At 36.5% G+C, this 27,450-nt stretch overlaps 1 protein-coding gene across 3 annotated transcripts; it reads right to left on the bottom strand.

The window, feature by feature from the left end:
* Positions 1–535: 535 nt before the first annotated feature.
* SNX16 (sorting nexin 16) lies at positions 536–25,575 on the bottom strand. Of its 3 annotated transcripts, none has more exons than XM_027452412.3 (8): positions 25,421–25,575; positions 21,102–21,565; positions 17,305–17,391; positions 13,756–13,904; positions 8,815–8,884; positions 4,973–5,109; positions 2,665–2,781; positions 536–2,362 (listed from the first exon to the last, which is right to left on the bottom strand). In XM_027452412.3, exons 2-8 carry the CDS (start codon positions 21,471–21,473, stop codon positions 2,254–2,256), a joined length of 1,041 nt encoding a protein of 346 aa, XP_027308213.2. In that variant the 5' UTR covers positions 21,474–21,565; positions 25,421–25,575; the 3' UTR covers positions 536–2,253. The 3 variants fall into 3 exon arrangements, with proteins under 3 accessions (XP_027308213.2, XP_038030259.2, XP_071890591.1); XM_038174331.2 differs by lacking the exon at positions 25,421–25,575 and adding an exon at positions 25,329–25,414; XM_072034490.1 differs by lacking the exon at positions 25,421–25,575 and adding an exon at positions 24,675–25,194.
* Between the last annotated feature and the right edge of the window lie 1,875 nt (positions 25,576–27,450).

The raw sequence follows: 27,450 nt of genomic DNA, 5'->3' as shown, positions 1-27,450 counted from the left end.
AGGACATCAGAAAAAAGAACATCAATACAAGACAGACTTGGAAACCAATCTCCACCAGAACGTTAGAGGCTGCCATGGATTGTATACCTCACAGAAAGAATTCTGCATTTCCCTTGCTGGGATAACCATTCGGTAACCAATAACATAGGCTAAACAATATGATAGGACTGCTGAGCAGAATCACATTTTCCACCTCAGGTTAGGGAAACCTTGATTTTTAACTGAACAGAAATGTCTATGTACGTGATACTAAATGTTTTGGGACAGCAAAATATCAGCTTTAAAGACAGCACAACGAAATGCACATTGCTTTGTCTTCTCATGACTTGAACTGTAAGATGTTTATGTTTTTTCATTGTCATTGACCAGATTTGCGTTTACCTGCAGTACTTCAGAACAGCCTAGCATATACACAATCCAAGCACCTTTTCAAGATTTTTTTGGAAACATTTTTAGTTGTAAGGCTAACACTAATGCACACAGTTCAATTATCATATCAAATATACGAGTGACATCTGACAAAAGATAACATGAATTTTCAATACAGTGACGTAACTTTATTGAGTTCACTCAATGTCTCTGAGGATTCAGGTAGACTATAAAAACGAATAGTTCCTTTTATATTTTAATCTTCAACAGAAATACAGTAAGTTTTTTGGTGTCTTGTTACAACATTCTCATTCATTTTCAAGCAAATGATTTTGGTACAAACAGAACTCAGACCTAAAGCTGAGTAACTGCACGAAACCATGTGAGGTAAGAAATGTCTCTTTCTAATAACATTTTTATTCTTTCACCAGGCAAAGCATTCAACATTTTTTCTACAATGGAAAAGAGAAGACAGGTGTTTTGTCCATAGTTTTATTTCACCAGGAAGGTTCATACAGTTCTGCATAAAGGTCATTGTATGCACAGTCTGATGTACAAAGCTCCCTTTGAAAACTCCAGCACAAAGACACTGCATATTAACAACATTAAACAACGATGTGGGTGGTATGGGGGGGGGATTAAAACAAAACAGCATTCTTCCTATCGGAAAAGCAGAATAAAACAAGGCACTTTCAGTAAATAAGTGAAGAACAGAAACAATCTGTATCAAATATTCCACAAAGCTGAGCAAGAGCACTGTAACAAAATTCTGCAGTAATGAACAAGTAAAATACAAAAAGGCACTACATAATCCTCTCCCTGCCACTCCCCTTTCTCAACCAATTAGCCAACTGAACTTGGCACAATGGAGTCTTAATTATAAAGTGCATCTCCTGTCTCAATGTTTTGAAAAACAGGCTTTAGAACACATGTAGAGATATCCCCACACGTACAATACATTGAAACAAAAACACATTGCAACTAGATTCAATCTAGTAATGAACTGTGCAGAGAAAAATATGGCTTCTTTACAAGTCTTTCATTTATCTCCATATAATCTGGAATATTTTTAAACAAACATGAATGCATTAGCAAGATAAGAGGTAGTATTCCAAGTAAAAGGCAAACTCACTGATTTTATTGTTACATGGAGATATGGCAAAGGTATCCCAGGTTTTAAAAGCAGCATTATCAAACTAAAAGTATTACAGCATGCTATCTTGGGATGAAAATACACAGTGTTTTGGGGGTCTCGTATTAGTTCCTTCAGCAAAAATGACCATTTCTTTTTTTTCTTAAAATGTCACACTACCATGTTGTTTCATAAGTATTTTTCTCTTGGTACTCTAAGTTTTCCTATTGCATTGCATTAAAATTTCCAGAGAAATATTCTTCAACTTTAGAATTTAAAAACAACATATGCTACAATCTTATTAAACGTAAGATGAGTCCATTTTACTTTAACAAACATTAATGTATGGCTATTAAGAATATGAAAACACAAACACCAAACAGATGAACACATCGAATGCGTCACATCAGTGGCAATGTATGACATGCTAGTTAAATGTGTTTGGTGATTTAAAGTTTATGCCACTCAGCTATGAAAGTCAGCCAAATTGTGTATGTACACTATCTAAATTTTAGCTGATTTTAGCCCTTATTAGACTTTAATATATTAAATATATAAAGGCTAGATAAAAACTGAACTCAAAGCAGCACTGGGTATATTTCTTATGTTAACAATTTGTAAGGATTTATGTAAACATTCAATATGTGCATTCTTGCTCTTTACTGTAAATTCTTTACAGCTACTATACGCCCCTACCCACAGTGTATGTCCCAAGCATGAAACTTTCCCAGATAACAGCAGATGCTACCGATCTATTCTTCTTCATCAGCAGTATAGGCTACTTCAGCAACTTCAATTTCTGGTACAGAATTTTCAGGCAGAGAGCCGCTCCAGCATGCCTCGTGGTTCTCTTTATCTGAGCTGCAACAACAGATCAATAAACTTTGTCAAATGGAAACTAATATCATTCTCTACAGTGATTTTATGCCTGCAATCTACCAAACATTTACAAAGCTTGTTCAACTTATCACTTACACTAGCTCTAAGACCTAAAATCATCCATCCTGATGGCCTTCATGAAATGTGGGATAGCTACAGAGAGGTGCAAAAAAAAAAAAAAAACTGAATTCCTCAGCTGTGCAGAATTTATTTAAGACCAACGATTTAAAAAGATACTTTAAAAAAAAATAAAAACACATTTTAAGTAAAGTAATAGTATTTACCAGCCATCCTCACCCAGGGTACCCTGGTCTGCTTCTACTGCAGAAGACTCCACCTCACCACTGCACTCACTTTCTTCTCCTGACATTTGACGAGTCATTTTTCCTGAAGATAAATCCCTGTAACAAGTAAGAACAGAGTACCATCAACCTATTTATAACAAACATTCATCACCAAAAAGCTATTTCATTTTAAACTTTGCAGTTTCTGGGAACCTATCAATCTCACTTCTAACATGAGCCATATTCTTTTATTACTACAGAGGCGCAGGGTTTGCACTGGATAGCTATTTAAACAGCTTAAACAAAATTCAATCCTCTGCTTGTATCACAATTTGGTAGCTGTACAAAATAATTCACATCCCGGAGAAGTGACTATGATTTTAGGTATGCAATTAGAAAAATATGATCTAAGCCATGTGCACCTTGCTTCAACGACAGAAGGAACAAAATCAAAACACAGAAGGAAGACAGACAAGATGATAAAAAAAATTCTTCAACAATTTCACAAGTTTCTTCATTGGCAAACTTGCATCTAAAGTTACAGAGTAATACAACCTCCTATTAAAGGGAAAGGTAGTATTTTTTTTTCTTAACAGCAACGTAAATTGCTGGTCCAGCTAACCTGGCTAAAAATAGAAATGTGTTCATGTAAAATTATCTACAAAAAAACAAAACCAAAAGAACCCTCATTTCCAAAGTATTTCTCAGCATGGAAAACAAACAAATTTAGTGTTGAAATCTATCACTTGAATTCGAAAGTCTTGTGAACATTTTCATGTTGAAAATAATTCTTCTATATTCGTTTAAAATATATTTGAACTACTATTGTTTCCATACCTTAAAAAAGAAATAAGTAATATTTCAGTATTTATTATCTAATTAATTAAGATTAATTAATTAATCTTTGGGCCAAACCTGGTACAGTATGTTTAAAAGCCTGTAAATCTGATATTTAATCCAGTTTTTCATATACATTTTAGACACCTGGCCTCGAGAGTGTAAAGACAGCAGATGTTTAATTGTTGGACCATCAGATCAAAACATTTCAACAAGGGAAAAGTAATGTTCATTCCTTTTGGGTTCCGTTCCTATCAGACAAATTAATTTATTGTTATTTATTTATTTAAACAAAGTCACACCATTACTTGGTAACTTATTTTTACAACTAAAAATCACTTCAACTACAACTTGGCTGATTTTCAATACTTTTAAAGCATCTTGAAAACAGACAGGGTATATCTGTATTAAATTAAAATAAGAACAATGAAGCAAATCATCCCTCTTCCAGGAAAACAATAAAGATGAAAAGTCCTTCTTGTTAATCATGGCTTTTTATTTTAGTTTTAATCATACAAAATTTCTTGACACAATGTTTTAGCCAAATACAAGTTACTTAGTTTCCACTGGCTATTTCAGCATTTTTGATAGTACTAAATCATGTTGTTTTTCTAAAAGAGGAAAAGCATCTTTTAAACTCTCCGTTACTTGTTTTCAGGAGTAGAGTTACAAACTAAATATAGTATCAGAAATCACAATAAAACACACTAATTTAAATCCTTCTCCAAATATAGCCCACTTAAACCATATATTCAAAAATGTAACTTAGTCAATCTGGAAATGCTAGAAGCAACAACCTAGTCAATACTGAAGTACCTTAGTATTAAAGCATGCATGGGAATTTAGTCCTTTGCTAAGGAAACCCCACAAAGACTGGCTTAGCAGGCCTAGCAGGACACTGAGTATTAACTCCCCTGCACCTGCTGCAAAATTTAGCAGACATGCACCATAAAGCTTTCCTATGAAACGTCACTGATGTTTTTCTTTGGATTGAAATGGACAATCTCCAGTGATATTTAAAAGCTATCTGTGGCAACATTCCAAGCAATTCAGAACTAAGTTAGACATTAAAACAGGCATATAGGCATTTTATCATGATGTTCTCTCAAAGCTTTGAGTACAGGGGAAATTTTGTAACTCAAGGCAATTTTTCCACTGCTCTCACCTCTATCACTTCACATATCCAACACTTCAAAAGCAGAATAGAATCTTTACCTTTTCTTTACAAGATTTAAAGGATTAACAAACATAATCCTAGTTACTTTAGAGGGAGAAGACAGGACAACACTTTTGCAGTTATTTGTATTGAACAAAAGCTTTTAGCCAGAGAAAGATTACTGAAAATGCTGCCTTGTGTGCAGTTATGTAGAAAATTGTTTTCAAGAATACATATAAAGCTGCTGCTTCCAACTATCTGGAGAAAATGTCTTCATGTGAAGAAACTCCTAAAAGTCCTACAATTTCTACATACCTAATTCTTCTTTCAATAGCATCTATATGAAGTTGTTTTTCATTTAACAATTTCTTCAGTGATTCCACCTCCCTTTGTTTTTCAAGCAGTTCTTTTTGTAGCCGGTAATTTGTTTCTTCCAGAGTTTCACAGAAAGCCTAAAAGACATTTAAAAATATCTTCAGTTTAACTTCAGTGGACTGCCTTTATTGATTTTTCTTTTTAGAAATACCAAACTGCAACAGAATTGTAGCTGCTTTTCTTTGTATTGATTACCATAAAGAGCTACATACTTAAAAAAAAAAAAAAGTTGCCTCTAATAAAACATGCCACTTTGCTTTGAGCAATGAATTTATTATACTATATTGCAATATAAATACTTTACTGCATCCTTTGTTTGTGTCTCAATAAAATAAAAGGTTTTAGAGAAAGAGGTTTCCCTCTTCTGACATGCAGTCCCTAATATTGAACCTTTTTGCCTATAGAGAACATCAGCTGAAATCCCAAACTCCCTTTGTCCTTCACATAAACTTTGGTTTCACCTAACTTAGAAGTCAGTTTCCTAGATCTAAGTAACAGAGATGCTAGGAATATTCAGAAAAATTGAATATTCTTCACTTACATGTATACCAGATATAAAGATAGAAAGTTATAGTTGGGAACCAAATAGCTGTTGTAAATACGACAAGCGTAAGAACTGTAAGACCAATAATATTTTATTTTTTAAGAAGCTTAAAGAAATGTTAAGAGCAGTATTGACTCAGTCATCGCAGGTATTTTGTGTTACCCTGCTGAGGATGAAACGTACATAGCACACCCTGATGAATTTGACAGTAAGCAGCCTCAAGACTTAACGTAGAGCTAACATATAGTGCAATATTCACTGAATGCAGGAAACAATCAAAGTGTTGGCACAGAGCCTGGTGATCTACTACTGGTAAAAGTGAGCCTACCAACAGTCGTGCAATTCTGATTTAATAATTTACATGTTCTTGCTAAATAAGGAAACACATTTAGGAGGCTATCTTGGATTAACATTACATGCAACTAACCACCAATCCATGGATTTCACTATATATAAGCAGTTTATATGATGTTAACTGATTCTCACTTAAGAATACTGCTACGACTGCATTCCTAAAAGTGCAGTGTTTTTCAATCCAATAACCATTTCTATTTTTTTCATTGAGTTTTACTTTTTTTTTATTGACAGAGATAGTAAATTTATCTTAGTTGACAAGCATTTAAGACCAATCATCAGTTAAGCCACAGCTTTATCCACATCTTTTAGAGCTAAGAACACATTACACAGAATCCAATCTTCATGCAGCATTTTAGGTGAACTCTAGCAATCATTTCCATTAAGCATTACTCCTGTTTCATCCAAGACAATCAAATGAATTCTAGTGCATGTTGTAAAACTGTTTGTGTTGCTGCTGAAAGTTGGCCATCGTCTCCTTAAGAATATCATTAAGTTATTTAATTTCTATCTTCGTACTATGCACATATAAATTTCCCTATTCACAGGGAAAATAAGAATATTCTATAAAAATATTCATTAAAGAACATAGAAGTTTCAGGAGAGCACACTTCAAGCTCTTCAAAAAAAAAAAAAAAAACTGCTTAGAAGAAAGAATCCATGGGATACCAGGCTGGAAAGAAGATGGGTCCAGGAGAGCTCGCTGACTTTCACCGACTACCCCCTCCAAGCTCGAGACAGGTTCATCCTGACAAGCAGGAAATCAAGCAAAGGTGGCAAGAAACATGCATGAATGAGCAAGAAAGTGCACAAATGGTAGAAACATAGAAAGATGACCCAGGAGGAGCTGCTCTCTGATCTTGCACCGATGAGTTAGGAAAGTAAAAGCCCAGCTAGAACTTCATCTGGCAAGGGATGTGAAAAGAAAGAAGGAAGTACTCGGTGTGTGTACACATTCAACAAAAGGAAGACTAGGGAAACTGTGGACTTGCTACTGAATCAAGCGTGAGAAGTGGTGACAGATGGCACTGCACAGGCTGGGGTACCTGATGCCATCTTCTCCTCCATTTTGACCAGTAATTCTGGTCTTTAGAAATGCAGATTTCTGTAACCAGAGGAAAAGACACAGAAGGGCAAGACAGACTTACCCTTGGTAGACGAGGATCAATTTAGGGAGCACGAACTGGACATATGTAAATCCACAGAGCCTGACAGTTTGCACCCATGAGTGTTGAGGGAACTGGCTGATTTTTAGCTTAGTGTCCAACAGGACCCCAGAGACCATGATTCAAAGATCAACATCAAAAGATAATTAAGGGACTGGAATATCCTTCACATGAGGAGAGGCTGAGAGAGCTGATACTCTTCAGTCTGGAAAGAGAAGGCTCAGGGTGATCTTATCAATATGTATAAATTCCTGACGGGAGAGAATGAAGAAGAGGGAGTGACACTGCTCAGCAGAGCCCACTGACAGGAGGCACTGGGCACAAATTTATAAAAGGAGACTCAATCTGAATACAAGAAAACACTTCAAAAACAAACAAACAAAAAAACAGAAAACAAACAAAAAAACCTCTCCCATTGTGAAAGTGATCAAAAACTGGAGCAGGTTAACCAGAGGAGTAATGAAGTCTCTGCCGGTGGAAATACTCAAAACCTGACTAGACATGGGTCCTGGGCAACCTGTAGCAGCTGACCCTGCTGAAGCAGGGTGTTTGGATGAGGTGATCTCCTGGTGGTCCCTTCCAACTCCAACCACTCTGTAACATGATGTACTAACCTGAGAGACCAGAATTTTGTGCCAGCTACATCTGATAAATTTCTAGAAATGGTTAATGGGCAAAACTACAGCAGCACAGCTATTTTAATAGTTTGTCTAAATTTGTATGGTGGAAGGATATCCCTGACACTTCACCACAGTTTGCATGATTAAGATTTCTAGAGAAGGTACTTAAATTTCTTAATGAACAAGTATCTGAACAAGTAATTCCTGTAATTTTAATCTTAAATTCGCTATTTAATGGTAAATTGTTTAAGATGAAAAGTAACCACATAGAAAATCAAACAGGAGCACATAATAAACAAAATATACCAAATCCTTCAGACATACATAGAATGGAACAATTTTGATCCAGTGGAACAAAAGCCAAAGCACTCTCACTTGCACTCAACAGAATGCAAAATATAAATTTAATTGCAGGAGCTTCACTTAACATTCATAATTTCTATAGCATTAACAATGTACAAACAATTCTGAAGCATTTTTATTATATCAATTAAGAAAACTAAGAAGACCAGTTCTAGACACACTTCATATAACTAAACATGCCAGTGAAACATACTTCTAACAAAAGACTGCAGCATGCAGTATTTATTAGTTGTCCACTGCGCTCACATGCATGTTGCAAGTCTGCTGCCTTACCAACTACTTGACACTACTCAGTTATCAGCAAGAATACTATTTTCGGTGGTAACAATTACTCCATTACATCTCATAGAAAGAATATTTTACAGCAAGGCTTGAAGTTTATGGTGTACACATTGTGATAATGTGTTGAGTAAGTCTTAAAAAAAAAAAAACCCTCTACTTATATTCAGAACAGGACTACTTCTACCACTTGCCTTTAAACAAACAAACAAATTTCATACACTATTCATAAGGGCTAAAAGGAAGCGATTGTATCTTGAAACAGGGATCAAGTATAGCACTCAAAGATCATCAGTGTGCACCAACTATCAACAGACTCTTGTCAGTTTTAGAAATACATACATTTGCAAATCTTTGTGAAAGGATAAAAGTGTTCCATTTGCAACATCCCAGCATATTGTACAATATTTCAACAACTACTGATTTCTACTGCCTAACATATTACATAGCACTTACCCTGCTCTCTTCTAGACTATCAAAAGGACCTGGAGGATCATCCAGACAAAGAAATTCTCTCACTGCAAGGCTTTAACAAATAAAATAGAGTGAATTACTTAAAGTACAAAAAAAAAGCAACAATACTTACAGATGATGATACAAAGTCATATTTCTTTAAGGATGCAGACATACAACCTCATAGAACTCTGAAGTATTCACAGCAACGTCAATAAACTATTAAGTCTCACTGGTATGTGTTAACTAGGGACAGTATTTAAAATAAAACTTGAGAAGTTGCACAAATACACTGAGAAAAGTTTTCAAACAAAAGGTAGTATTCAATTTAGAACACTTTTTCAAATCTTCAAACTATATCTTCAAAATTTATAATATTATAATTAATTACCAAGTAATTTATTATCAGTTCTGTGCTTGCACTCACTACTTACAAATCCCTAAATCATCTCCTATTGCAATGAATAAAAAAAAAAAAAAGAGGATCTAAACTAATTCTGTCTCTTCCTCCTATCTAAGTCCCATTGAAAGGTGACAGCAAGAGGAAATTTTCTGCCCTCCTCTCATTCCCTACATTTGAGGCAAAAATGAAGTACAAACACAAGAAATAGAACTTCTATCTAGCTACCAATCTGATCAAATGATCAAACAGTTTCAGATTCAGCAAGGAGAATGGAAAGTGAGACATTTTTTCAGCTAACGTTGGTTATGACATCACTTTCAGTTTTACAAAGACTCTGAAGAGTATTGATCTAAAATGCATCCTGTACTAAACCTTTATTTTGTTGCTGGATTTATGTAAGCCTGTTTCAATTGCTTGTTGCAAATCTGAAGATGCAGTTTTTTTTTCAGACAAGGGTTAGTGAGAATTTTTGTCTTCATATCCACTGTCACCCAAGCAGCCCTTACAACAACATGAAAAATTCCTCCTGTGATAATGATCCATTCCTTTCTCCACTTAAACTATGTGAAAAATGTATGTTTTTTTTCCATGACTTGTGCAAGCCATAGCCTAAACTTTCTTCCACATAAGTTAATAAAATTCTACTACTAAAACTAACATTATCACTCCAACTAGCTCAGAAAGTGATAGATGGTAAGAGTCAATAAAATTGTTAAATTATTAGAAAAATAATCCCAAACCAACTGAAAAGTTATTCAGCCATATGAAGTACATTTTCAAGGAAGTTTTTTTTTCCATCCACATAATTTCATCAGCTTGTTTGAAGTGACCCTTTTCCACCATAGTGCTCAAACCTATTTTTTAATGGTTGAATTGCTCTTTTCATAAAGATGAAAGTTCTGCTGAATGAACTCACATATGCCTAATGCAGAAGAATTCATTATACGGAAACACGTCTGCTCATCATTCCTCTCCAGTATCTTCATGCTTGACTCATACAGCTCAGTTCAAATATTTTAAAATATTTAATTTAATGTCATTAGTAATTTTATTTTGAAGTGTAATATTAAAATGACAGAACATACAGTAATGCTTGTGCATGAAAAGCAAATATGCAGACAAATAGATGTGCAAAAATATTCAATCTACAGCCTACTTCTGGAAGGCCATACCCATTTTTTGTTCTCCCTACAGCCACTGGCAGAACTTTCTGTCTTTTTATATTGCTTTGGAAACTTCTTGAAAGCTGTAAATTTACTATTTAAATAGAAATAGAAATTTAAATAGAAATTTAAAGCCACAGGTCACTGCAACATAAGACTAGTGAATATATATATATATTTTTTACTAAAATATCCATCTGATGACATAAATATTCATTTACAGCCTAGCTTTACTCCGAGAATCCGCTTTCCCCTCCATGTGTTATACCTCTTCCTTTCATTTAGCAAAACAAAGATAATTCTGCCTCAAGTGACAGTTTACAGAAATCTTCCACATCACGTAACGGAGGCTGCTGTACGTGGCTTCCTTTCCTTTATGCTGCTAAGCCAGCTGACATCCTTCTCAAAGGAGGCAGCAACGCCAGCGCACACCCGTACTGAAAAGGGCAGGAAGGACAGTGCTGCACCAGAGATCTGGGACAAGAATCAGCAGCTGAGTTTCTCCTTTTCAAGCTGCTTCTTGTACAGTGTGGGGGCAGAGGAGAGCCGTATCATTTATAAAGCCTTGTGTTACTTTTGTTTAGCAGGTTAAACTTCTTTCTCCCACTTTGTGGGTTACATGGAATTTTCTTGAACACATGAAACTCTGTATGCAGATTTCAATTTGATCTTCCACTGAATTCCCAATATAAGGCAAAAGATGAGAAATCTGCAAAACGCAGAGACTCTACATTTACTCCTCTGCATGCCAACTTAATATTTTATCTTTAAGCCACTTGGTATACCTATTTTAAATAGAAATAGATTCACAAAATTACTTCTTTATCTGGAGTGCAGATTTTCCTCACAGTCAATACGCCCCAATGATAATAGAGTGCATAAAGAGAAATGAAAGAGACTTTTCTTCAAAGAGAAAAGGTCCTTCACTTTTGGTATGACCTAAACAGTTTGATATATTTACAAAATCAGAGAAGGGTGAGATTTTAAAGAGGAAGCAGGGTCAGATTCTCACCTCTGCTCACGTAAGATGTAAATAATAATTTAACAGTAACTATTACTCTCTGGTAAGTGGATAAGAAATCAGACCGATCATATTTATCTAATTTTAATCATAATATGAGGAATCCAGATTTTCCACAGATACAAACATTATATCCTATCAGGATATCTCATGTTTTGGAATTTTTATTCTTCATACAGAGCCTTACACAGCCAAGAGCCAGGTTCTTTTCAAAGCCACATTACAGCTAACTACCCGCTCATTAACCAAAATAAAAACCTGATTCCACAAACATTTATATTACCTTCTGCATCTGATGAGTGAGTTGCCTTCACAACTTTTTTTTTTTTTAATTATTACACCGCCATCAAGATATAAACAAGCTACTTCAAATACCTAACTAGCTGCAACAACATGAAGTTCAGTACAAACCCTTCAGAACTATTCAAGACGACTTAAAAAAAAAAAAAAAAAAGCCCACCCAGCTCAATAACTGACATACTGACATTTACAGAATTCCTTTTCTTGGCACACCTATTACTGTGCAATTTAAAAACCAGGAAGTTCTTAAACTTCGCAGCCATATATTTGATCCAGACGATCACGTTTAATAGCTACTGACAGAGAAATGCAGATGTTGATCCCAGTTTGTTTGAAGCCTTTTATGTTTCCTGTCTCAAACATCTCACAACAAACCTTCACCCGGTAGCATGACTTACTGAGAGATGACTATGAATCATCCAAAAAATTAGCATTGTTTACTCAGCCTTCTCTATCCCCTTGATGATTTCACGTGCCTTGTTCTTTAGCCAAGCCCTTCCCAAGATGACAGACTAAACAGACCAGAACTCTTCTGTGGATGTTCTTCTGTAGTCTTCTCAATATTTCTAGCAGACCCTCTTTCGAAACTGAATACTGTGTTTTAGTACTGTACTATGTGGAAGTGCAATTCAGATTCCCACAGCAATAAAGTATATTTTTGTTTACTTTCAAGTTCCTCTTCATCAACTTTTCTTTATCCTTTTGATTATTTCTGGATACTGAATTGACTGAGAAAACTATTTATATCAGTGACAATGATAAATCATTTTCAGTGAAAATCAGTGAAAATGATCTCTTCTATGTTGTAAAATCCAACTGAGTATGATGCTGTATATATACTTAGTGCCATTTTGCACTTGGAACATGTAATTTAATCTGTTAGTCATTCCGTGCCTATGGATCCTTTTACAATACTTCACGATCTCTTTGCTCACTTCCAGATATTCTGAACTTTGGTGCCTAGAACTGTGATCCAGGATCCCATATGTAATATCCCTAAATTTCCAAGAACCCTTTTATCCTTACCTTTAAACTATTTTATATGATTTCTCACCTAACTACTTAGAAGATATATTTTCCTCTGCAAAGGTTGTTACTTTTCCAAATATTATTTGTTAACCTTCTTACAATATTTTTTTTTAAATTGCAAGCAGTACCACAAGTGAAACTTACTTACCGATCTATAGTTCCCAGACTTGACACTCAAATTCCTTATAAAGTGTCAAATGTAGCAATAGCCATTCTTCAAAAAAATCAAGTAGACGTGGGCAGTAGATGCTCTTATACAAGAGCCTAGCTATTCTGTTTTAGTTCACCTAAAATTAAGGGTTTGCTCTACACAGTTTCTTACTCTTAATTTTCAACTGAAACTTCGTTAAAAAGACAGTTCCCCAGACTGATTCCTCAAAGAATGGTTCTGATACAGTAACCACAGAACTTTAGATCTGAAAACCTTCTCCAACATGAGAAGTAATTGCTCTGCCTCTAGCAACTTACTGAATTCCTCTTTTGGCCTATATTAACATGATTTTACATTTCATTTGCCAAAGTTATATTCTTTTCATCCTCCAGCTTTGGGAGAATCTTCCACTTGGTATGAAAAATAACATTGTTCAAAGAGACCTTTGCACTTTGTTGCTTAAACATGGTATGCTTTTTAGATTCTTCTTATATCTTTTTTTTTGATTTGCTTTACATGAGTAAATGTAAATGACAATCCGTAAAGGTATTCCTATTCCTATCATGTCATGTAAATTAAAAAACTATAGTTTAATGCACATTTTAAGAATTTATCACATAACAACATAGGTACTTAGCACTGTGCAAGCCTAACACTTAATCTCATTATAGTTTTCAGTTAACTATGTGCAACTCCTCTTTTTTTGCTTAGATTAAAATGTGATTAAATTAATAGGAAACCAAATAATTCATATTATGAACAACATGAATGTTAACAAAAATCTATTACTTTGTAGCTCAAAAACACAGACTCTAGTAGCCTATATGAGGGGTTGGAACACAAAAAACCAAATGCATAGGAAAATTTAATTACATACCAGTTAGCAATATCTTTGTGAGCCACTAGGTTCTGGAGGAATGCTTGTAGTCCCAACTGTCGATCTTCCAAGAAGTCAGGATTATAATTATCCTTGAACCAGCGCTTTGGTGGAAGGGCCAATCGAAAGCCTGGAAACATATCTTTCAACTAAAATAGAAATCAAAGATGGATGAAAAAATAAAAAAGTCTATATGAAATACTGAATCTGATAAAGGCGTTGACTTTACTGAGAATCACAGGTTCTTTCTGTCTTCAGTGCAAACACTAGGCAATTTTCACAATAGTAAATAAATTCAAAATATACATAGTACAAATTGCGGGCACAGCTCTGTCACTGTACCTTATACAATGAAATGCTCTCTCAAATTCACCATATAAAAAACAGTACTCCAAAGCTTTGCTTTGTTATGTAATGTCTTTGAGTCAGTAAATGTAAGGAAACTATCAAAACAAAAAGTAGCAAACGAGTAAGCATTTCAATGGTGCTTCTTCTACAGTATGCAGGGATAGTAAGTACTACACAGATAAAATATATAAAGCTCATTACAGACCTGTAACTCTGCAACTCATCTTTTCTTGAGGACTTTAAGAATGAATGATGATGTATGCATGGCATCCTTCTAGTAAAGAGTAGCTCTTTGTACATGGAAAATATTAAAGTTCCCATACACATGGAGATGGCATAAACCTTAGTACTGAGACTTGCAAAATTATATTTTTGGCTTACTTTATTATTAATGACCTTTACTAAAATGACAGAAATATCTAGAGTTTTTCTGTGAATTCAAAATTGAAATATGCGAGCTGAAGATGGAATTTATATAACAATTGGAGCCATCCACGCCAGCCAGTTACCTGTTTTTCTAATATGCACGAAAACCAAAAAATATTAAAACTTCAAAAGAAAATTTCTAGATGCCTTTTCTTAGAAGGCGTGCTTCAGACACAAAACCTCAAGCAGGATTTAGAATCAATAGAAAAAGCAAACAGATTTTTACAAAAATAGCTTTCCCTCAATTGCCTCAAGAACAGTTTAATCTTTTTGCAAAGACGGGATCAAATGAATTTCTGTCAGAGATACTGGCACATAAAGCAAATACATTGATATGTGTCTTCCAGTGATAGAAATTCCACAAAATGTCTTGAAAACAGTTCAGTGTTCTATGTTTACAGAGCACCAAAATAATTCTTCAATGGGTATCTTGATTCTTGCATGGAAAAATTTTAGCCTTCTAACAATAAGCTTTATTTTTGTACTTTTTAATTACTTTTCATAGACTCTTGGAAAAGGTACCGGGTGGTTCAGTTAAAAAGAGATACTTATTCCAGCTAGAATCTCCCTACAGCTTAACAAAATAATCACAAGTGGGTCACAGATGCTTACAGAAGTACTATCTCATAGCATGCAAAGGATGCTTTTTAAAAAAATCACATAATTGCATAATTAATTTGTAGCCTATGATAACAACTAGTTTCTTATTTATAGAACGGTCTATTCTGTAAGCCTTGGTTCTTGTTTGTGCATTTAAATCTTCCCACTTTCCTCCCTGCTTACCGAGTTTTATCTTTGTATTGGACTCTTCTTGATATTTTTAAGTTTATCTTTGGTCATCCGAAGTTCCTTCATCTCTATCAATTTAACATTAATATGATACATGTAAGTATCCTTCATGATCCACGAAGTTAATGAAATGCTGAACAGAACCAATCTCAGAAAAGATTACAAAAGGAGTTCCTGTGTTATCTTAGTTGTACAGACAATCACTTCCAGGAAAGCTTTTCAAGCAGATGGATCTCTGCTTTAATGACTTCATTTGTCTGGTTATGTAGATCACATCATTTATTTCTGAGGAAAGAGTATGCCTACCCACAGATTACTCCTGTCAACAAACATGGTATGAGAAAGCTAGCAGCTGTCAGCATACCAATTTTCAATGGCAAGTCCTGAGGCGTTCTTTCTTGAACACTACTTGGATGCATAAGTAAAAACCATGGGGTCAAACGAGTTATGCTGGCTGTGGCTTCTTGCTTGGATCCAGCATCTTTTCTAGACATCTCTCCCCTACACTGTCATGTGATAGCTCATGTGTGTTACATGAGGCAGTGTCTCAGGGAAAATAAGCTAACTTCTTTGTTCTTAAGATGGGTCATTTCATTCTTCACTCAGTAGCTCTCCAGGCAGAGTAATAGCCTTGACAAAGCTTCTCTTCCCACTGTTTTTGGGAGAGAACAACACTTCCCATATACTTCAATCCACTACATGTTATTAAGAGACAAAACTTACACATCTAGCCAAATTATAGTCTTTGCCTCTAACACATCAAGTTCTGTCATGCTCAACACACTCTCTGATTTTGTTATTACAGCAAGAGACAGTATATTTCAGTCTCTGTTGTATCATTTGCTTTCTACAGTTTGCTCTCATGTATTGGCTTTTCTTCCCTTACTTCTGTTTCTAATGATTTATAGAAGTTTACCTATTGCTCTTGGCATCCTGTGACAGCTTATCTTGCACCTCAGCATTTCTGCCTTAGTCTTCACAAGCTTGTACTACACTTCTTGTACTGATCTGTATGTGGTTTTTTTGTTTGTTTTGATCTTTTTGACTTATTCTTTTCAAATCTTAACCTTCTGCTGCACTTATTTATTTTCTTCCTAAAAGGAGAGTTCATGGCTTTCAGCTCTTCCACTTCCACTCATTTCTATTTTATTAGCTGCTCTGTACTAAAACTGTTTCAGAAACTGGTAGAAGTTACATCCAAAACACTTTCCAGAGTCCTACTGCTAACTATTTTTTCTCATTTATTTCAAATATAGAATGATATTACTAAGTTCACTACCTGCTTCTATTAGTTAGCCAAGTTGTATTCATTTACCTAGTCCTTCTGATTTTATCTACAGGCATCCCATTTCTTTTCACCTTTTCCTCATTTTAGTCACTGCTGAAGTTTAACTCTCAGTTCAGTTTGGATATCTGAATACACATATGTTTTCTATGTGTCAGGCATACATGTGTACCTGGTCCTCCTGAAAAGCCCTTCCCCCTCAGTTAATACTTCAAATCACGATTCTCATAGCAATCAGTTATTCAATTCAGCTGTCACTTAATGCCAACTTTCTAATATAACTTCAGGGAAAAAATAATTTGCCATCAGCCTCAAGAAAGATGGTAGTTATTTGTTTCTTCTCCTTTTTTGCTCTATATAAATATTAGTAACTGAGATTACTAAACATTATTTACCAATTCAAAGACTTTTTGCTTTTTATATAATTTCTTTTTTTTTTTAATAAAGTACGCTAACAGCTGGAGATGAAAAAATATCTTTTCACTAGATATATGTTCATATGTGTCATATATGTTTATGTCTATTCACATACATAGTCTTCACACAAAATGAGATACTATTTGTCTTTCATTAACACAGTATATGTTATGTGCAGTGAAAAAGCAAGGAAAAAAAAGCAAGTGACAAAAAAGTACGACAAAGAAAACAAAACATGAAATAAAAGTAAGTCAGATGAGAATTTACCAGCGTATAGTTCTCACCTTGTCATTAAGCCTGGAGAAGTCGGTGTACCGTCTGAAAACCACCCAGCTTTCCTCTGGACTTCTTTTTACTAGTATTTTGTATACCTGTGTGGAAAAGCAGGAACATAAGAAAAATATGCAGAACTTCAAAATGCATTGGCTGTAAGGCTGAAATTACCCTTTACTTCTTAATGAAAAAGAACTCTCAGAAAAAAAAAATGTATCAGTATAAACACTATGAATAAACTGCAGATTTGATAAAGGACTTTCCATAATCCCCAAATATCTTTAACTACTTTGTCTTGAAAGAAATGGTTTGTGAAACCAGATCGGGATTTCTTCTCCAGAAAGAAGAAAGCTATCAGCTGTTTTCTATAGTCTCGGCTATCAAAGAGATAAGTGACCTGCTTTAACTATTGCTGAATTATCGTTTTACTTCATAATCCTTAAAGCCAATCTGCCCTTAAGATGACTGTAATAATCACTTACTGAGTGTTGTATTATTTGAAAAGGTCTCATCTGACTTGGCTCACAAGCAAAAGTGACACAGGATAAAAATAAGATGCTGCTTTGGTCCATTTATTGTGAACATTACTCTGCCTAGAAAGTCAGGAACTATGACCACTTCCTCTGTTAGCAACATCAGAATTATGATACTAGCACTGTAGAACTGAAGTAATGGAACCTTAGAAACAGATTTAGCAAAACAGCAGCACAGTAGTAACACTGTTTAAAAGCCCATGGATAAAAACAAAAGAAACTTTAGAACAGAGATCTACAAATCAAACAGATTAATAATTAAACACAATGAATCTAACAAACATAACGTCATCTAAAAATATTATACCATGTCTAGGAAAAAGAATTCTCATGTCACAACCTTACTTTTTCCAACATAAGGAAAAGGACTTTGCACTTGCTCTGGATTAGCTTTTCCAGAGGGTGTTCTGTAATCAAAACTGATAAAATACAAGGGAGAAAGAGATAGTTTTTTGGAATTGTAATGATAGACACTTCACTTGATTACTTTTTAAACACTTTCTAATTTGTTTCATAGTAAAATCTTTCATTTTTTCCACAGCAGGTTAACTAACAAGTACATTTTTCTTGTTGCAGTCCCAACACATAGCCAGCCACACAGCTACCCCAGCTTCTGTACACCAGACACCTTTCAGAAAAAAGTTTCAACATTTCTATTTTAAAATCTTGTAACTGTTTGCAGTTTAATAAATTACACAGGCTACACACAACTACAGTGAAAAAGAAAAGTATTCCTTGAGCAAATACTTCTCTTATCTACTTTTTAAACAGAACTCTACTTTCAAGCCGCAGCATCTGTAGACATCATGGACTATGGTAAAGGCAATATTTTAGTCATGAGCAAAAGGTTATTAGCTTTTCAAATTTATTAAGAGATGCCTGCAAAGACAGCATGAAAACATAACTCTTCTTTCTTGCATTTTCTGTGCTTGCCCAAATGTTCCCTGTCTTAGCAAGAGTATAAACAATTTTGTGCTATAAAAATTACATGAAGTGTAACTGCTACATAAAATCATGAAGACTTACTGCTAGTACACAGCAAAACACAGAACAAGCAGCTTTGCTGATTTACAGGATGTTCCACTAAAAGTTCTACAAATACATTGCTTATAAATGCACATTAAAAAAAGCAACCAACCAAAACCTCACCAAACAGCTAGTCTGGCCTTTGCTTTGAGCGCCTAAGTAAATATTACACAATGTAAAAAAAATTCTTTTCAAGTTGTGTGTACATAATTGTAATAAAGAGCACAATCATCTCGTGATTACTGTCTAAAAAAAAATACAGTCAACCTGAATCTTTCTGGTTTTCTTGCCAAAGAAAAAAAGCCTTCCTTTCAAGATTTGTAATTAACAAACAAACAGGACTAGGCTATTACAAAACTAATTGTCACTTCCTTCACACAGTTTTTTGGGAAAAACTACAAAGTCAACAGACTGAAGTGCTTTCAGGTAATCATTAGTCACCTTACTCCACAAAGACAAGATACTCAATGAAAATATGCAATATTTAGTAACAACTTCTTAGCTGATTTAGTGTCTCATTATCACTTTTTACTTAAGCCACCTAGAAATGATAATGGAACAATCCAGAGCTGCTAACACATTTGAAATCAATGGCTTACAAGCGGTGATGTTTTTAACCTAGCATTTTACTCCCTGTGTTTCAGCAGCTATGCACTCCAACAGGCAGTAACATTTAACTTTTTTTTTTTTTTTTTTTTTTTATATTTGCCCAGCACCCAGCTGGAATATCTCAGGCTCACAGTTTTGAGGAGTATGACATATTAACAATTAAAAAAAAAATGCAACAACAAAAAACCCTTTAGTAAATGAGCCTCCGCTCTAACTTCTACTGGTGGTTTCAATTTAATTTCCACTGCCTTCCATCTCATTGATTTTTGCATTATCGAAGCAACCGAAATTTCTATCACTAATGACTTACTAGTTTTAATGCACAATAGCATGCTTATTTTCAGCATCCAACTGAAAACATAAACAGTTAATTACATGCTTTCAGAAACAAAAACAGCAACAGACGTGAATTGAGAGAGAACAAAAATGCACCCAAGCAATTTATCCATGAAGAATGCTTCATTTGTTCTGTAACCTGGACTTCTAAATTCAGTGACAACTTTGACTCCTTCATTTCAGTGCAGCTGAAGCACATCCTACGTGCACAGTTGATTAAACCTTGGCATATTTTCAGATTAAACTATGTCATCTTAACAATACTACTCATTGTCTTAGTTTTGAAGGTATTGTTTAAAAAGGAATCTTTTCATCTCTATGTCACAAAAATTTGGCTCTTCTCTAATGCTACCATGCATGAAGACGTTAGAAATTGAAAACCTTATGGCAAGTCATCATTATCAAATAATTCAAAAGCAAAGTTATTTAGTTCTTTCCAAGAACTTGATTTTACTAGTATTTGAAGTATCAAGATATTAGCTTCCACACACACCTATCTAAAAGAAAATAAGAGAAAAAATGTTTGTCTGCTATATCCTCCTTTCTACCTATTTGTGACAAACATTGCTCTCCTGAAGGAACACAATTAATTAATAACAGATTCCATCAGTCCCACAAGCATTGCCTAATAATCTCTTAGAAATGTTTCAACCAGTGCCACAAAAACAAATGCACAAATGCTTTAATATATGGCTTGTCAAAAATCTGAATTGCCAGCTACTGAACATTTTCAGAAAAATCAATACAAATCAGTTTAGCTGGTGTTCTGTCGTAAGATACTGCATGTGATATCTCACTCTAATGTATTCAGGACAGAAGATTTCCAGTAATTAGAAACTAAACCTAGCAACACAAGAAGCTGTAAAAATGTGCTTTAATGCTACTGTTGTATGTTACTAATAACTGTTAAAGGTAAATAATACATGGATGTTTTATCATTAATTTTAAATACAAGACTACATTTTGAGATGTTTAACTATCTAGAACTTCTAGAAGTTCAATTTCTTGAGAAATGGCAACTTTGCAAGATTTCTGACTTTTTGAGCAGATATACTTGACACCTAAGTACAATGAAACACTTCTATTCCACATACAGAGTTACAGGAAAGACTGCTTCTAAGACTCATTTTTTTCCACCTGTATAGTGAGAATGGTATTTTCCTGTCAGGCTGCAGGACTGCAAGACTAGTATTTGTGCAGTGCTCCAATATCCCTGCGAGATTAATTAGTGAAAAAGAATGCAAAGCACATTCAAATTATTATCTTGTCATTACAGAATGAGCTATACCATCCCAAAAACTTACAGTGAATTTTGCCCTTTCCTCCATCACCTCATAACCCAGTATAGTAGGCGTGGACGGTCGATCCTCCCAGCTCCTGGAATCTGTGTTCTGCTCTATTTCTTCTACGGGCTGAGTACAGTATTCTATGGATGTATCCATACCTGTAAATTTAGTCCTAACAAGTGGACTACTACACCCGGATGACGCAGAACCATTCTGGTCAGGCACGCTCATCTTTTTAAAACTACCAACGGCAGAGTCCTCTAGCTGTCCTTTTGAGGAGCTGGAACTTGTTGAGATGCTCCCAAAAGAAGAACGTCTTTGGTTTCTGTTTGTAAAGCTGGATGATGAGCTTCCAATAGGAATAGGAACAGGAACATAGGGAGTTGCCATCCTTTTTGGAAAAAACTCTCAGTTTCAGGTCCAAAAGTTTAAGGTTTGTTCAGTGTATGCGCCATGCTGTCTCTTCTTTTCAAAAACAGCACCTGCAATGAAGGTCAGGGAAAAAAAAAAAGCTTTATTTATTTATTTATTAAGTGAAAGAAACACTAAGATACTGCTTTGGAAGAATTTGTATTAGTATTAGGGTAGTAAATAGCAATACTGATGGGTAAACATTTTCACAAATAGTTTTGCTTCATATAAAACACTGCTTTCAAATCATCTCAGCAGGTCGAGGGACAGCTTTTCATGAATTCTCTGCCTTTCACAACTGTTAAAAATGATGGAAAGTGAAAGTTAAGATTATGAAAGAGAAGTATTTTTTCCTTTATGAGGTAAGTACAATTTTTACTGAAAAGGTAAGGAACTTTCAGGCATAACCTAAAATGTTCGTGGAGGTTTAGTGACTGTTTAGTACAAAGAGTAGAAAAGTCCTTCTCAGGATTGTTTCTGTACGATGTCCAGGAGCCATACATGCAGGCAATAACAACTGTTGCACATAATGCATAATCTGTAACAATTAACCGGGCACACTTTCTGTAGCTTGAACTACAGCAATTTAAGTTTTACACGCATGTACATCAAAAGCAGTGTTGCACTGGTAACTAGCTTTCCATTTCAGGAGATTAACATGGAAAAAAAAAGTTCAAGCAAAGATGATGAATCAAAGATTTGATATTGTTCTACAAGAAAAACACTTCAAGCTAAAATTAATCTTTTGTGTATATGTATGTTTCTATAAAAAAATTAAAACAACTGGCTCAACCTGCCAAAAAAAGCACCATCATCTCATACCAAAAGAAGTGTTCTTACAAGATGCAAATGAGATGCTATCTCTTTGGATTAATGGGATTTGAGTCACCACCTATTTCACCCACGAGTACACCAACCAACCACGAAGCTGCAGGCAGCTGTGAAATGGGAAACTGTCAGCCTGATTCATATCATATATACAATCAATCATCTACTGAAGCAAAAACCAAATGAGTTTTTTAATTGCCAGAGTGAAGTGATGTTTTCATTCTCTTCTTTTAAATAAATATTTGAGAACATGAATAAGTAAACAAACATGAAATGAATCAGTATCAAAACGAAAGGCTGAAAAATGCTCTTGAAATAATTCATTCAGAGGAACACAAATCAACAAACAAACTTCCTGAGTCTTTCAGGAACATAGTGAAGGCTTCACATGCTCTGCATGTGTTAAAGCTCAGGGAAGATGACCTAAAGAAGCCATTTCAAATTGGCAGCAACTCTGCTGAAGTAACTCTGCTTCACCATGGGGGTGAGGCTGGACAACCAGCTGAATCTGAGAAAACAGAAATGACAGTGTCGTAATACACTCCTGATTTATTTTGCTGGTCAGGTGCACAATTTGGACTACCCAGCAGCTTCTATTGCAGCACAGTCCTGCGTGACTTAACTCAGCACAGGCTGCGTGACTTAACTGCACAGATCAGATGGCTGATGTGCTTCAGCATTGCACAGGTGGAAAGAAGCGAGTCACCCATCTTGGAAGCATTCTTCACTAGCAAAGCTATGATCTAAATCCCTTTTTTCCACCTGGATCTCAGTAAGCAAATCTGCCCTCTGCCTCAATTTAACTTTGCTTTGAATTTTAAGACAGAAAGAAACATCAAGATGTGATGTTGTCTCAGGTAGATTTCTCTAGCAGTACAGCAGCCTGTAAGAATTACTGAACAACCTAACACCTGGCTTCAGTAAACGTTACCAGCATGAGGAACTGAAAGCATCCCCTTAACGAATGCCCTACACAGTGATGTTCCTGTGAGGTGTGGGGTTAAATCCCTGTAAACAGAAGAACACAGCTGAGTATAAGGTTTGTAACAAATCAAAGGGCCTGTAAATAAATAGATAAAATAGGATTATATCCTGCTGATTTATGAATCTAAAACATATTAAGAATCAAAACAACGGAAAATATGCCCACACCTCAGGGAAACTGTGATATTCACCCAGGAGTTCTCAGAACTTTGTGAAGGAAAAAAGCCTGTGCTTTTCAGCACTTTGTATTTCTGTCACTGTTGTTAAAAAAGACATTTTCATGTTACAATGGCTTCTGGACAGTGCCTTTTCTAGAAGAACTCCCTTCTTTAAAGCGAAATGCCAGTCAAGAACTTACTGTCTTGAACTTACTACGACCCTGAAATGCATACACATCACTGAAAGGCTTAACATGAACGGCTCTGTAGTGCAAAGCACCTGGTGTTAAGAATCCTATATCCATGCTATTCGTGCTTCAGCAACTCTTATTTCAGACTAGCTTTAATTTGGTACCATTGACACTGAATGTTTATTTGCAGCTGGAGTGCGTTAGGTCTGCTCCCAGAGAGCATTTTTGGTTGTATTTTCTTCTGTACACTTTAAGACCATCCCAAATTGTGAGCCAATGCATACTAAAGGGTGTCGATCCCAATACTTGCTTGTAAAAGAGATCCTTTGCTCAAGCTCACAATAAACACACCCATAGTTAAATAAAAGGAGCCAATGCTATCAGTATCTCACCCATGTTCCTACAACTCTGAATAGTAACAGAAGAACACTCTTTGAGTAATGGAAGCATCTGGTCAAATGATCTAACGGCATGCCATGTCATTTAATATGATATATGTATTTCAAGAAAACAGAAAATATAGAAAGATATTAAATCAGAACTTACTATACTTATGAATACATGCATATGCAAATTCATCTTAAACCGTAAAAGTATAAAAATCTCCAACTATCTAAGATACTTATGAATTACAACAGGGTTTAAAAATCACATTAATATATGCTTCATAAAGGCTAAACTTGTGAAAATGGCACCATGCTCAAACAAGGGTCACAACTTCAGGTCTTAAGTCTTTCTATGTGAGGCTTACTGCCAATTCACGTCACAGAAGAAACAGAAAGCAATTTAGTAAGATACTTTAGGACAAGTCACGGTGCTCCTTGCTCACAGCATTGCAACAAGGAGGGATGGTTTAGGTGGGCACTACTTGAGCTTCCCGGCAGCCTGGGCTTGCATCACTGCGTTAAACCAGTGGCATGATCGCGCCCCACCAACTTTCCAAATAAACAGCGCACTCGTGACACCTATAATATAAACCAGCTGCTGCGCTCTATTTCTTGTACTAAGTACTTAACTACCTTAACTCGTTAATAAGAAATTTGCTCCCCGTTCAGAACCCGCGTTTGGCTCAGCCTGCTCCCCAGCTGCAAATTAAAAAACGCAATAAAAAGATGAGAACATTTGCCGGGCTGGACTGCTAAGTGTGAAACAGGATCGGAGGGCGCCCCAGGAGCCCTGCCACATGCCACAGGACAGGCTGGTGGCAGCCAGCCCAGCCTGGTGCTCGCCTCCCCTTCTGTAGGTGAGGCGAGAAGGCTGCAGCAAAACCACTTGAAAGGCTTTGCCTCCAGTTTGAAGCTCCTGCAGCTCCAACCCCTTGTAAGAGCTAATGGGTTTTAGGCTCAGGGAGAAACACGTAGGCCATCCAGTTCGGGGCTAACAGACCATGAAACAGAACAATCCCTATTTAAGGCTGGTCATGGGATTTAGGAGAGTTTCGGCTCCGCGTTGCCACTCGGTTACACTCCGCAGGTCTCTGCCTGGGCGGCCAAGCCCGGCTGAGCCCCGTTTTTTTAGGATTTAAGCACCACAGCGGGCTGTTTCCTTAAGAACTACAGAAAAATAAATAAAGAAACCACTCGCTGTGCTCGCTTACACAACTCCAAAACAGAACCACCCCCCCCCACCCCACGACGACTCGGTGCCGGCTCGGCTCCCCTACACCCCCTTACCCCAAACGGCCGCCCCGCACTAACCGCCGCGGGCCCCCAACCGCCTCAGCGCCGCCGTCCCCCCGCTGCCGGCCGCCCCCCGCCCCGCTCACCCGTTCGCCGCCGCCTCCGCCCCGCTCGCCTCAGCCCGGCCCGGCCCGGCCCCGCCCCGGGTGCCGGGGAGGCGGGCTGGCGGCTCGCTACCTGAGCTTCGGAGGAGGAAGAAGGGAGCGGGCGGGGCGGCGCGCGGACTACAAGTCCCGTCATGCCCCGCCAAGGTAACGCCGGGTGGTTCACGGCGGCGGCTTGCCGCGGGGCATTCTGGGTGATGTAGGCGGCGCGTGGTCGTGGTGGGGATTGTAGTTCCAGAGGAATGGGGCGGAATGGGGGGGGCTGAGGGCCTTGTGCGCCGCCCTCACCGCAGCGCTGCCCCGAGGGCGGGCAGGGGGCTGCGGGACCCCCGCAGGGGGACCTGGCCCTGGGCCTGGCTGAGGGACGAGGCGGGCTGCGTGTCCCTGCTACGCAGCCCCTGTGCTCCACAACGTCATGTCGCTGTAACGTCATGTCGCTTTGACGTCATGTCGCGCCACAGCGCCGCGGATCACTGCCATGTCGCGATAGATTCTGGCGTGACCATCTATCAGCAATGGTAGTGGGGTTCCGTGTTAAATTTCACGGATGAAAGCGACAAGATAGTTCCATGCAGGGGGATTTTATTATTATTATTATTATTATTATTATTATTATTATTATTATTATTATTATTATTATTATTATTATTATTATTATTATTATTATTATTATTATTCTTGGAAATGTGGGGAATAAACCAGCCTTGCAGTATCTCAGTGGCTTGTGCAAGTAATGAGGAGCGTGGTATTGTGGAGAAAGTGAAAGCAGCACAATCTTTGTCCAAAAGTGTATTATCTTCATACGCCTTATATTTATACACCATACATGTATACACCCTACAAACACCATACACACAACTTCTGAAAAAGTCCCTCCGTTGAGCTTGCATCTTGAGGTTACCACGTGCCTCTTTTTCTAGAGTTGCCTTTATTTTTAGTTCCCTACACCCCACACTTCAGCCCTTTATCTGTCAGGTATTTGAGGACTTTGGATATTTGGGATTTCTGTGTGTCAGCAGCTTGCTAGCACAGTAGCAGTGACTGCTGTCAGACATCTCCCCGTGCTCACAACGGTGGGCGCTGTTAGATGCTGGAACAGAAAATATTCCCCCTTTTGTTCAAACCCTGCACAGCTGATCTGATTACTTGTAACATGCCTGGTACCTTAAAACCTGGCCAGTGAGATGATTGGATCTGTGACTGCAAACAGTAGCATAGTCCTATTGCATTACCCAGTCAATACTAGTCTGGGAGCTACCGACACCACCTGAGCATTATGCTTCTTCTGCTGGGACTGTATTCCTAAAGTCAAAGGAAATTGTGTTTTTATTTTTTATGTTATTATTTATTTATCTATTTATTGTGTCATTGTTTAAATAGCACATCAGACTGTTTGGAATTTATTTTGAACTTATATTTTTTTTTAATTGATGTTGTTCTTTTCAACTAATTTCCTCAGATTTGGCAGGGTAGCTTGCATTCATTGTGAGTAGAATTAATAGAGTTGAAAAGCATTTGTCAAGGACTGGTACAGAAGCCATGGCACAAGGAACGTTTTTGGATCTAATTCTCCATTTAAATTCCCAAGTCTGTTTTAAATATGTAGTACTCAACAGGGGTAATATAATGAACTTTTGAAATGTGTTTTATAATGTCTGAGGAGATTTAATCAATTGCATTTTGAAAATCACACTGCTGAACCTGATATGCTCAACATTTCACTTCGTCTCACTCAAGGTACAAATGTCCTCCAGCATTTAGAGGTGGAAGAGAAAAACTGCTAGAAACAAGAGAATTTGAACTTCTATTTCTTCAGAACACTTTTTTTTTTTTTTTTTTTTTTTACTTCAAAGTAGTCAATCATATCTGAACATTATCATAGTGTAGTTTTTATTTTTGTTTTACTGTAAACGTTTATTTTAAAGTTTGCTACCTGTTGCAAGTTACATAAAATAAATAAATAAATAAATTTATCTCTACCAACATTTGAGTTATGCATATTTTTCAGTCTG

Source organism: Anas platyrhynchos, chromosome 2 (genome assembly GCF_047663525.1).
Source record: "Anas platyrhynchos isolate ZD024472 breed Pekin duck chromosome 2, IASCAAS_PekinDuck_T2T, whole genome shotgun sequence".
In the NCBI taxonomy this organism is placed as follows: domain Eukaryota; kingdom Metazoa; phylum Chordata; class Aves; order Anseriformes; family Anatidae; genus Anas; species Anas platyrhynchos.
This window is presented reverse-complemented; position numbering and strand designations above follow the sequence as displayed.

Coding starts and splice junctions, on each gene's coding strand:
- SNX16 (XM_027452412.3), bottom strand. CDS start 21,473: ATGGCAACTCCCTATGTTCCTGTTCCTATTCCTATTGGAAGCTCATCA. Junction 8,885..13,755: donor CACAAAGATATTGCTAACTG/GTATGTAATTAA, acceptor TATTTGTTAAAG/CCTTGCAGTGAGAGAATTTC. Junction 2,363..2,664: donor ACCCTGGGTGAGGATGGCTG/GTAAATACTATT, acceptor CTGTTGTTGCAG/CTCAGATAAAGAGAACCACG.